The following is an 11,906-nucleotide window of genomic DNA, read 5'->3' on the forward strand; positions in this document are numbered from 1 at the left end:
ACTAAACCATATATTTAATAGGAAAATTCCAAAAACCTCCGAAAAAACAAGAACCCACAAATCTCAAAACTCTAAAGATCTCATTAGTATTAGCTGTTAAAAATTCATCAACAAAACAACAACTTTAAAAATGAAAAACCCTCAAATCTACTTCAAATCAGCTAAATTTTTCAGAAAAGATGAAACTTTATCTTACCGGAAGCAAAAACCCCCCCAAAAATGGTCAAATCCGCAGTCAGAAACTGTTCCGGGATACCAGGCCTGAGAACACGTCCCCATGGAACATAGGCCCCAATTCCATCTTCTGTGCCTCCATGTTAGCCACATCTGAAAATATGGAAACAATGACAGGGTATGTAAATTGTTTGATTCTTGACACTCTGCCCTGCAATTTTCAGAAACACATAACCCTAGACTTTATTTCGCTGCCCCGCCTTCGTGAATCACCCGTTCTCTCCTATGAAAAACTGTGAAAAACTCTGAATGTCACGTGCCCACATACGTGCCAACTAGGAAGGTTCTAGATAGACACCCAAGCATTTAGAAACATTAGAAACCCACAAATATTTTCTTCTACTTGTTTTTATTGGCCAAGCGAAATTTTCTCTGAATTTTTATATGGAAAAAACAAAAAAACTGCCAGCAAAAATATGAAGGGCCAATCAGAAATAAGAAATATTCTGCAAAAATTCCAAAATAAAAATCAGGGAGCTGCGGACCATAGGAAATGAAATAAATAATACGCTTGCACAATTTTTTAGAAAGAAAGTATTTCGTTGAGGCAAAAACATTAGTTCCCTGCCATATGGGAAAAACAAGAAAATTGTTAGCAAAAATATGAAGGGCCAATCAGAAAAAAGAAATATTCTGCAAAAATTCCAAAATAAAAATCAGGGAGCTGCGGACCATAGGAAATGAAAGAAATAATACGCTTGCACAATTTTTTAGAAAGAAAGTATTTCGTTGAGGCGAAAACATTAGTTTCCTGCCTATAAGGCAGGGACTAATAAAAGCTAATTACAATTAATAAAATCTTGATTAATAAACAATTTTAAACTTGCTTAATTCATCTCATAGGTTTTTACTATTAATTTATGCTTTGGTTACTCCTGAAAACAATTTGGACTTAGGACTTATCTATGCCTCCTCATACTCCATCTTTTCATCCTTGTCCATTCTATTCACCTAATGTTCAAATTAAAACTTAATGAAACCTAAGGACTGCGCAAAATTTCTGAAGGATTGCACAAAACTATACTCAGTAAAATACAACCATATTTCTTAAAATCCCGAGATGAAAGGGCAAAATTCGGGCAACCCCTAAAAAATTTTGAAGGATCAAAGAAAAATACGTTCTCTGGTTCATCTATTCCACTCTTTCCTTCCCACGCGTTTCAGCAATGAAGTACAGATAATCGTCATCTATAAACAATTGTATCAAACAGAAGAAAATTTTGACTCGTAATGAATCCAAGAAAAACCAAAAAGCAATTGATGCAACCAGGTCAACTTATCGAACCAGTACACGGCAGCAGATGAGTCTCTCGGAGCTCTCTGCGCCTCCTACGTAACGAACAAACTTAAGCTTAGGTGAACTCCCACTGCCCACCTCAAGTTTTAACGACCCAACACTAAAATCCTCTGCAATACCCCAAACCTCCCCACCCACTCCAACAATCTCGCAGATTCTTCTGTTAGGCCCGTTGTCGATTATCCCGACGCTTTTCCAGCCGTCAATCTGACCGTCATAGACCATCAATTCATGCTTCCCATCCTTAAAATCCGACCTGTACAGCAACTCATCATTCACAACAGCATGCGGTCTGTGAGGCCACGCCAGCATATTCGACCGGAGTGCACTCCACATCCCAAAATCCGGCAAGAAAACCATGGTTTCCCGAGACACGCCGCCTCTGGCCTGAACAAACAGCTTTCCGGCCATGGAAACTCCCAGGCAGAACGATATCCCCGTCTCCAGAGAAGCCACCGGAAACCACTTGTTCTCCACAGGGTCGAAGAATTCCGCCTCAGCGGACCTGGGCTGTTTCCCGTCGCCCCCGCCGGCGATATACAGCTTATCGCCGATGACGCCGCTGACGAAATGAGCCCGCGGCGAGAGCATGGGTGGGCCGGAAAACCAGGAGTATGAAACTGGGTCGAAGATGCTCACGGGGTCCAGTGGGTTTTCTCTCCACCCTCCACAGATGACTATTTTGCTGTCGACGACGGCGATTTCTTGCCCGACGGCGTGGCGGTGGCGGTTCTCCGGCACGGGGGGGAGAGAAATCCAGGTCTTGGAGTTCACATCGAATGCGCGGACTGTGTTGGTGTAGCAGTTGTCTCTGGCGAGAGCGCAGATCCAGGTGTCGGCAAGGCGGCGCTGTGAGAGGTGGGTGTAGAAATCGGCGGCGCCGCCACCGGGAGCTCACACCGGACATGGTGTGATGCGATTGGAGGGGTGTTCTGAGAAGGCCCTCGTATGCTATGTCATCTGGGAGGCCTGGTATGATCTGGGAATTTGATGATTCTGGTGATTCTGATTCTTCATTTTCTTCGTTCTCTTGTGCTGGGTGAGACGTACTTTTGTTCGCAGGTGACCCGGACCTGTAACTAACCCGCTGAAGTGACTTCTTCATGGAGCTTCTAATCAGACTCCATTAACATCATGAGCTCTGTCCTGAAAATTTCTTAATTGTAACTGTAGCAATGCACAGCTACTGCTTTGAAACTTCAGGAGTTAGGGAATTCATCTAGATTTTGTGAAATTTTTAACAGAAAATTTTCATTTTAGCAATCACCTCCTCCTAATTTATTAGGGCATTTGCGGCTTCATCCTATCTGTGTTGTGCTCCCCATCATGCAATTGCAGAAAGAGTAAGCTTCTCTATTGCATAACCAGCAGCACGGGAACTTGTATAAGCCAATGTAAAAAAGGGTTAAATTTATCTACTTTCTTCTTCAAAACCCCCAAATTTCCCCATCAATGACCTTCGGCAATTCTGCTGCCCTTTTTGTCCATTATCCCTAATTCACACTTCCCTTCCTTCAAATCTGCCCTAGACAGCAAATTATCCTTCACAAATTCATAGGATCTGTGAGGTCACCCAAGCTTATCAGTCTGCAAGCCAAAATCCGGCAAGAAAACCAGGGTCTGACGCGATTCCTCTAGTCTTCTCACACAGCTTCCTGGTCACTGCAGAACGATTTGCCTCCATAGAAGCTACTGGTAACTATTCGTTCTACGCGGGGTCAAAAAAATCCGGCTTTGCCGACCGCGCTTGTTTGCTGTTCGGAATCATCTGATCTGATCTCATCATCGTCATCATTGAACAGGATTCAGGTAAAGATCAACCTACTTGAGCGATTGTTACCTATCTAGATAGAAAAGGAAATAATAGTGGTCTGGTAATCGACGGCAATTTTTTTGTAGGGTCACGCCGAGACAATTTAAGCGATAATAATACAGTTATCATAGTCAAATAATTGTTTATGTTTTTTTTAATTGATAATGGTCGAAGTCAATAAGATGTACATATCTTATCTCATTTGGGATTTTAAGAGATAATAATACCGTTATCATATTCAAACTTAATTTGATAATTGATTATGTTTTTTTTTATATTGATAATGGGCCGAAGCCGATAAGATGTACATACCCTACTCCTTTGCGATTTGAACTTGTGACCTCTATAATTGATTATATTAATAATAAAAATTCATTATGATTAATAATGCTTAGAAGATAAGACAATTTAAGAGATAATAATAATGTTATCATATGCAAACTTAGTTTGATAATTGATTATAATAATAATAAAAATTGATTATGGTTTATAACACATGTTTATGTTTTTATAATAGTTTTTTTAAAATATTTGTCTTTTTTTCAACTATCTAGCATATTTTAATCAAAACTAAGGAAATTGTCATTTTATGAAATGATTTGTATTTTTCTCCCTTCTTGACTGAGTTGTCCATTTGATAGTCCTATTTTTATTTTACCTATCTATTGGTAGCTTCATTCTTGTATTTACATTGATTCAATATAAAAAAATAATATATTGTTGCAATTTTGTCTTTTTTCTAACTTAAAAAGGCGATGGATAACTTCACTTATTTTAATAATATCAAATTTTCAAAAATATTGAATAAATCAGATTATAAATATTAAAAATTATGCAACCATAAGAATTGTCAAATGCATTTTTCAAAATTCAAATACAATAGTTATAGAAGAAACAAAAAAAAAAAACAAAGATAGTCAAATATAAATTTTATCTATAAAATTATTCTTCCAAGTAAATGTAAAGTAAAAAAAACCATTACCAACCACATAAAAGTAGATATAGATATCCAAGTGAGAGTAAAGTTGGAATAACCATTGTAAGTTGCTTGCAATTCGATTGACTATGTAGATATGAAACAACACCTTAAATTATTACCATTATGTGCAACTATCAAATAATCATGACAATAATCTTAGCATCATCTTCTATAAGGAAGTAACCTTGAAAGCTCTCAACATTTGAATTCAAAAATAAAAGTAAAACCATGAATAGAACAAGATCTTAGATTAAAGAGGCCTCTTTGAATTATTCTTAAATCACTTTCAAGGTGACTTGTGGTTTCAATTCATTTCATAGGATTCTTCCTTGTGTAATGATTAATATGTAAAATGAGATTCTTCCTTGTGTAATGATTAATAGGTAAATTATTTCTATTATGTAATTTTTTTTTCTTCTTTTTAAATGTTATTTTTTTTCTAGTTGTTTCTATATCCGTGAAACTAACCTAACTTAGATTTGTAAGTATAAAATTGACCATCGCACTTCTAAATTCCATTTTTAAAATTAAGCACTTGCTTCCCTTTTTCAATTAATGTTATGAACAACTAAAACATAAAGTATATCAAATTACACTCTAAGGAATTGTATAAAAATATATATATCCTAATTCATTAAATGATCATCTAAAATATTTATCTAAAAATTATCTAAGCCTTGGCATGAGAGCTATGCTACATGTTGCATTGACACTCTAAGTATATTGTATAGTTTTCTAAGTTGTCTTTGATCTTTGTTGTGTACTATTGACATAGTAATAGGGTTTTCACAAAAGAAGAATACCCTAACCTAGCAAACTCTTAAATGGTGTTTATTAACTCCACCATAATTTAAATACAAGTCATAGATTAAGGTGAATAAGCCTTATAGATATCCATATTAGTGAAGTTCTAATCCACACACCAAGTTCAATTATACATATATGTAGAGATTAGTTGTAGACTCAAAAATAATTGAAGGATAAGACAATCATTCTCTATCCTACGGTATTTAATCAATACATTTTTATGTTCTAATATATTCACAAATCATTTGATAACATTTGGCACACCAAGATCTACATTAAACCTATATACTTATTATTCTATTTAAGTTTTGTACATTTGATTTAAATATAACATGATTTTATCTGGGGAACCCAATTTATCTTACACTCCATATAATTTGTCCTTATGGTCTAGTCCTACATTAGGAATTTAGATCTAACGTTCTTGATTGTATATATTTCCTTAAGTTCTAAGTAGAGTTTCGATCCACCCTTTAATTGTGTTGCATTGCTATTCTCTTGACAAGGGATTTGGGTTTCATTTTTTTTAATATCCATTTGATGCCTACTCACCACCCTTACTTTGAGCTTGCTTAATTCATTATTCACAACCGATTTTCATAGACTGCTATCTTTGATTGATATCAATACATATATCATTGGTTTTGATATGTTTGTACAATTTTGTGCCATTCAATCCTTCCTTCCATGATGCTCTTGTGGCTTTTTATGCTATCAATGGGGATGCATTTTGTATGGAGGTGTTTAATTATGTATGTGACTAGTGTTTTTCCTCTCCTTTGGATATACTCACTCATTACACATGAGTTTGATTCCATATTTCCTTCTAATGTTAGTGATATGGATATGTGTATATGATTTTCCTTTTCCTACTTTTCCTATGCATTATTAGGTTCTTGATGATGATCTATATGTTATAAGCCTGTCTTTGGTATGGTATTATAGTGATACATCCAAAATAAATAGGATTCAGATTGCCTTAAGGCATCATCCAAATCCTTATAGGGCAGGGCCCTATCTATTGTATTTATATGTAATGTGTAAAACCATTAAGGGTTGGGCCTAACATGTAAAGGGGTGCATCTCTAGGTCCAACGTGTGGACCTATCTCCAACACACACATTTTGTGGTGTATAGTCTTATGTATTGATCATTTATGATGGGCTGGGCCCAAATGATTGTATTATTAAAAGGACGCATCCCTTCTCCAAACGTGTGGTCCTATATCTTATTTTAGCACATCTCTATGTAGTGTGGGCTCTTGTAACGTGGAAACTATATTGTTTAGGTCCCATGCTTATAGTGGCGTGTGGAACTAATATTATAGTGTTGGCCCCAAGGATGGATTGGGCCGACCCAAGATAGGGCTCACCTCTTGTATATATGCACAAGCATATCACTAGTAGTAAAGGCAATCAAGCAATCCGAACATACAATCAATGTGAAGACCCCGTGCTCTGCAATAAAAGGTTAATGTGAATTCTAATCAAGGAATCAGTGAATTACTTCTATCAGCATTTGCCATACATGCGATCTTGGACAGTGAATACATTGAAGAGGATAGCGAGTTCCTCTTGAAGGTCTACAAACACCATTAGGTCTGCAATCTTCAGTGAAGAACTACAAAGAGCTAGAAGTTGTATGCTGATGATATTCTTATATAAGAAAGAGATAAGTCTGCTATCTTCTGCTGTTACATTGTGCCCTAGCTGGGTTACGACTGTAACTCTAATTCTGCCCTAGGTTGACAGTTATATCAGATAAGTAATCTGATCTTTATTGCCATTGTATTCTACAATTAATAAAAGGATCTAGATCTGATTTGTTGCTGGGTTTTTCCTCCAAGAGGAAGGTTTTCCGAGGGTATGTGTTGTGTCTTGTCTCTTTTATATTCTTGCATTCACATTGTTCTCTACAATTTGGTCACTAAAGTTAACATGGTATCAGAGCCTAGGTTTGCATGTGCAATGATCAGATTTACAGCCTGGACTTCTGTGTGACGGCTAGGGTTTTCAGATGATTACATGCACAGTCAAGGTCCTTCATCTGCATCAATGGATTCCTCATCCTCTTAGCATCTTAGAACCTTCAAATGTGATGAATCTCAATTTATTTCAAGGGAGATAGGTAAGTGAAGTTGTAGGTGAATTGAAGCTACCTTATTTTGATACTTGTTGTCATCCTTATATATTTCTGCTATCATATACCTGCTATCACTTATATATTCAATGTATTCATGGCTAAATAGTGATAGTGTATATATATGGATGTGTATTAACTATTAGGATCCGAGTATAGGTAAATGTCTTCTATCTATATGTCTGAATTTGTGTGTTGAGGGTTTGTAAGGGTTGGTGTTTTGTTTTACTATATCTTGTCTCTAAGGTAACCTAATGTCTACTCTTGAAGATAATGTTTTCAAGTTATGTCTCTCTGAAGAAAGCATTCCTGCATGACCTGAGAAGCCCTACCTCAATCAGATCTTTTCATCGAACTAATTATGAAAGTCTTCCTTTCATCTCTCTCTTTTAAGATGCTATGGGTCCACTTCGTAAGTAAGAATGAATCATCAGGTCTGTGAATTCCTTATTTAGATAGGGTTTTAGAGGGAGTCTTGATATCTTTTAAAATATCATTTCATTCTTGGGTTCTAATCATTATGGTTTAATAGAGGAATTGATAATATATATCTAATGTATATTCCTTATCTATGGCAAAATGTTTATTTATCATGATACTAACCTCGATACACCGGGTGTATCATCCACCCTCTGTGGAGTGCAAGGTGGTAGTGCTCGCCCACCCTCTACGGAGTGCAAGGTGGCGGTTATTTCTCACCCTCTGCAGAGTGCAAGGTGGCAGTTCTTTCCACCCTTTGTGGAGTGCAAGGTGGCAGTTCTTTCCACCCTCTGCGGAGTGCAAGGTGACGGTTATTTCTCACCCTCTGCAGAGTGCAAGGTGGCGGTTATTTCTCACCCTCTGCAAAGTGCAAGGTGGCGGTTATTTCTCACCCTCTGCAGAGTCAGAGTGCAAGGTGAGTTCACCCTCTGTGGTGTGCAAGGTGACAGGTTTTTTTTCTTAGTGAAGAAGCTTATGTATCCTCTGCGATTGTGCATGATTTATGTTGTATATATGTCTGAGTGATTACCCAGCAAGTGTGCATATGGAAAGGTCTCTTTCATCCTCTGTGGATGTGCATGATGAAAGATAATGGTGTTATATGCAGGTCCCCAGGAAAGTGTGAAGTTATGAAGAGTTGGCTTCTTCCTCTGCAGGCATTACAAGGAGAACGTCATGGAAAGATTCATATTGTAATGTAATTGTGTGATCAGATCACGATGTGTATATTGTTTGTACTCTTAGGGTTGGGCCCTAAACCTTGTAAATGTTCTTGCCATGGGTTTGTCCATGTGAATTTGGTTATGTATTTACTTTCCTCCCTAGTTAAGAGGGAGTGTTGGTTTTTTGTGTAACTAGGATAGGAAAATAAATAGGATTCGGATTGCCTTAAGGCATCATTTGAATCCTTATAGGGAAGGACCCTATCTGTTGTATTTATATGTAATGTGTAAAACCATTAAGGGTTGGACCTAACATGTAAAGGGGCGCATCTCTAGGTCCAACGTGTGGACCTATCTCCAGCACACACATTTTGTGGCGTATAGTCTTATGTATTGATCATTTATGATGGGCTGGGCCCAAATGATTGTATTATTAAAAGGACGTATCCCTTCTCCAAACATGTGGTCCTATATCTTATTTTAGCACGTCTCTATGTAGCGTGGGCTCTTGTAATGTGGAAACTATATTGTTTAGGTCCCATGCTTATGGTGGCGTGTGGAACTAATATTATAGTGTTGGCCCCAAGGATGGATTGGGTCGACCCAAGATAGGGCTCACCTCTTGTATATATGCACAAGCATATCACTAGTCGTAAAGGCAATCAAGCAATCCGAACATTAGACAATCAATGTGAAGACCCTGTGCTCTGCAATAAAAGGTCAATGCGAATTCTGATCAAGGAATCAGTGAATTACTTCTATCAGCATTTGCCATACATGCGATCTTGGACAGTGAATACATTGAAGAGGATAGCGAGTTCCTCTTGAAGGTCTACAAACACCATTAGGTCTGCAATCTTCAGTGAAGAACTACGAAGAGCTGGAAGTTGTATGCTGATGATATTCTTATATAAGAAAGAGATAAGTCTGCTATCTTCTGCTGTTACATTGTGCCCTAGCTGGGTTATGACTGTAACTCTAATTCTTCCCTAGGTTGACAGTTATATCAGATAAGTAATCTGATCTTTATTGCCATTGTATTCTACAATTAATAAAAGGATCTAGATCTGATTTGCTGTTGGGTTTTTCCTCCAAGAGGGAGGTTTTTCCATGGTATGTGTTGTGTCTTGTCTCTTTTGTATTCTTGCATTCACATTGTTCTCTGCAATCTGATCACTAAAGTTAACATCAATCTCCATTATCTACTCATAATAATATTATGTATAGTGATCATTGTATCAAGTACATTTCATGATAGTATTGTGCTTTCACCCTTAGATCCATGTTCTCTTGATGTTGCATTTTATGAAGAGTCAAGTAATAGTGATATGTGTGAGTTACCTTTTTTATAATGATAATATGTTTTGTGATGCTAACTCTTTTACATCTTATATAAATTATCATCTTCTACAAAATATTGTTCTTACTAATAAAAACTAATTACATTTGATAAAATCTTAATTAATAAACAATCTGGACTTATCTATGCCTCCTCATATTCCATCTTTTCATCCTTGTCCATTCTATTCACCTAACGTTCATATGGCTGATATTTACTGTAGTCCTATATGGATTATTGTTCAAAGTAAATTTTAATGAAATCCAAAGACCGCGCAAAATTTCTGAAGAATTGCCCAAAACTATACTCAGTAAAATACAACCATGTTTCTTAAAATCCCGAGACGAAAGTGCAAAATTCGGGCAACCCCTCAAAACTTTTAAATGATTAAAGAAAAATGCGTTCTCTGGTTCATCTATTGCACTCTTTCCTTACGACGGGTTTCAGCAATGAATTACAGATAATCGACACATATAAACAATTGTTATATCGAACAATAATGAATCCAAGAAAAACAAAAGCAATTAATGTAGCCAAGTCAATTTATCGAACCAGTACACGGCAGCAGATGAGTCTCTCGGAGCTCTCTGCGCCTCCTACGTAACGAACAAACTTAAGCTTACGTGAACTCCCACTGCCCACCTCAAGTTTTAACAACCCAACACTAAAATCCTCTGCAACACCCCAAACCTCCCCACCCACTCCAACAATCTCGCAGATTCTTCTGTTAGGCCCGTTGTCGATCATCCCGACGCTTTTCCAGCCGTCAATCTGACCGTCATAGACCATCAATTCATGCTTCCCATCCTTAAAATCCGACCTGTACAGCAACTCATCATTCACAACAGCATGCGGTCTGTGAGGCCACGCCAGCATATTCGACCGGAGTGCACTCCACATCCCAAAATCCGGCATGAAAACCATGGTCTCCCGAGGCACGCCGCCTCTAGCCTGAACAAACAGCTTTCCGGCCACGGAAATTCCCAGGCAGAACGATATCCCCGTCTCCAGAGAAGCCACCGGAAACCACTTGTTCTCCACAGAGTCGAAGAATTCCGCCTCGGCGGACCTGGGCTGTTTCCCGTCGCCCCCGCCGGCGACATACAGCTTGTCGCCGATGACGCCGCTGACGAAATGAGCCCGTGGCGAGAGCATGGGCGGGCCGGAAAACCAGGAATACGAAACTGGGTCGAAGATGCTCACGGTGTCCAGTGGGTTTTCTCTCCACCCTCCACAGACGACTATTTTGCCGCCGACGACGGCGATTTCTTGTCCGACGGCGTGGCGGTGGCGGTTATCCGGCATGGGGGGTAGAGAAATCCAGGTCTTGGAGGTTACATCGAATGCGCGGACTGTGTTGGTGTAGCGGTTGTCTCTGGCGAGAGCGCAAATCCAGGTGTCGGCGAGGCTGCGCTGTGAGCGGTGGGTGTAGAAATCGGCGGAGTGGAGGAGGCGCCGCCACTGGGAGCTCACACGGGACATGTTGTGATGAGATTGGAGGGGTGTTCTGAGGAGGCACTCATATGCTATGTCATCTGGGAGGCCTGGTATGATCTGGGAATTTGATAATTCTGATGATTCTTCGTTTTCTTCGTTTTCTTGTGCTGGGTGAGACGTGCATATGTGATTGAGCATGAGAAGCCATTTGTTGTGGTTTAGATCGACGGGTGTGTGGGGCTGAACAAGCGCCATTAGAGAAGTGCCTGGAGATGGAATGGAATGGAATGTAATGTAATGAATAGAATTGCAGTCGTATTGGATTGTATTGTATATATGAGAGGAGGGGAGTTTCGTTCTTGAGGCCTGAGTCAATGGTCGCTCGTGTACTTGACTTGAATGAGTGGATTGTTTTGGACTGACGGCAGGAAATATGAACATGCCGCAGGGAGAGGGAGGGAGGCCCCTTCAGATACGTAACTTGGACAGGTGTTGGGCGGTAACAAATGGAGGAGAAGTCAAATGGGGGCAAGATAAATGCATGTAAGAAATGGTCTGCGTATTAGGAGTCTACAGTTGGTTGATTAGGTGCATGCCAGGGAAGGTTCCATGTGGGTGGGGCTGCTCACGCCGATGCACACGTCAGATTGTGATAAAATATGGACGAAATGATTTTGCTTTTAAGGCGTGTAGAATGGGGATTTATGGACGAGTTGATT

At 38.9% G+C, this 11,906-nt stretch overlaps 2 protein-coding genes across 2 annotated transcripts; both read right to left on the reverse strand.

Moving 5' to 3' along the window:
- Nucleotides 1–1,510: 1,510 nt before the first annotated feature.
- Nucleotides 1,511–2,122, reverse strand: LOC131038741 (F-box/kelch-repeat protein SKIP30). Its single transcript, XM_059217198.1, has one exon. It carries the CDS (start codon nt 2,120–2,122, stop codon nt 1,511–1,513), a length of 612 nt encoding a protein of 203 aa, XP_059073181.1.
- An 8,005-nt stretch (nt 2,123–10,127) lies between these two features.
- On the reverse strand, nt 10,128–11,689 carry LOC131038740 (F-box/kelch-repeat protein SKIP4). Its single transcript, XM_057971278.2, has one exon. It carries the CDS (start codon nt 11,626–11,628, stop codon nt 10,294–10,296), a length of 1,335 nt encoding a protein of 444 aa, XP_057827261.2. The 5' UTR covers nt 11,629–11,689; the 3' UTR covers nt 10,128–10,293.
- Between the last annotated feature and the right edge of the window lie 217 nt (nt 11,690–11,906).

Source organism: Cryptomeria japonica, chromosome 3, assembly GCF_030272615.1.
Source record: "Cryptomeria japonica chromosome 3, Sugi_1.0, whole genome shotgun sequence".
NCBI lineage: Eukaryota > Viridiplantae > Streptophyta > Pinopsida > Cupressales > Cupressaceae > Cryptomeria > Cryptomeria japonica.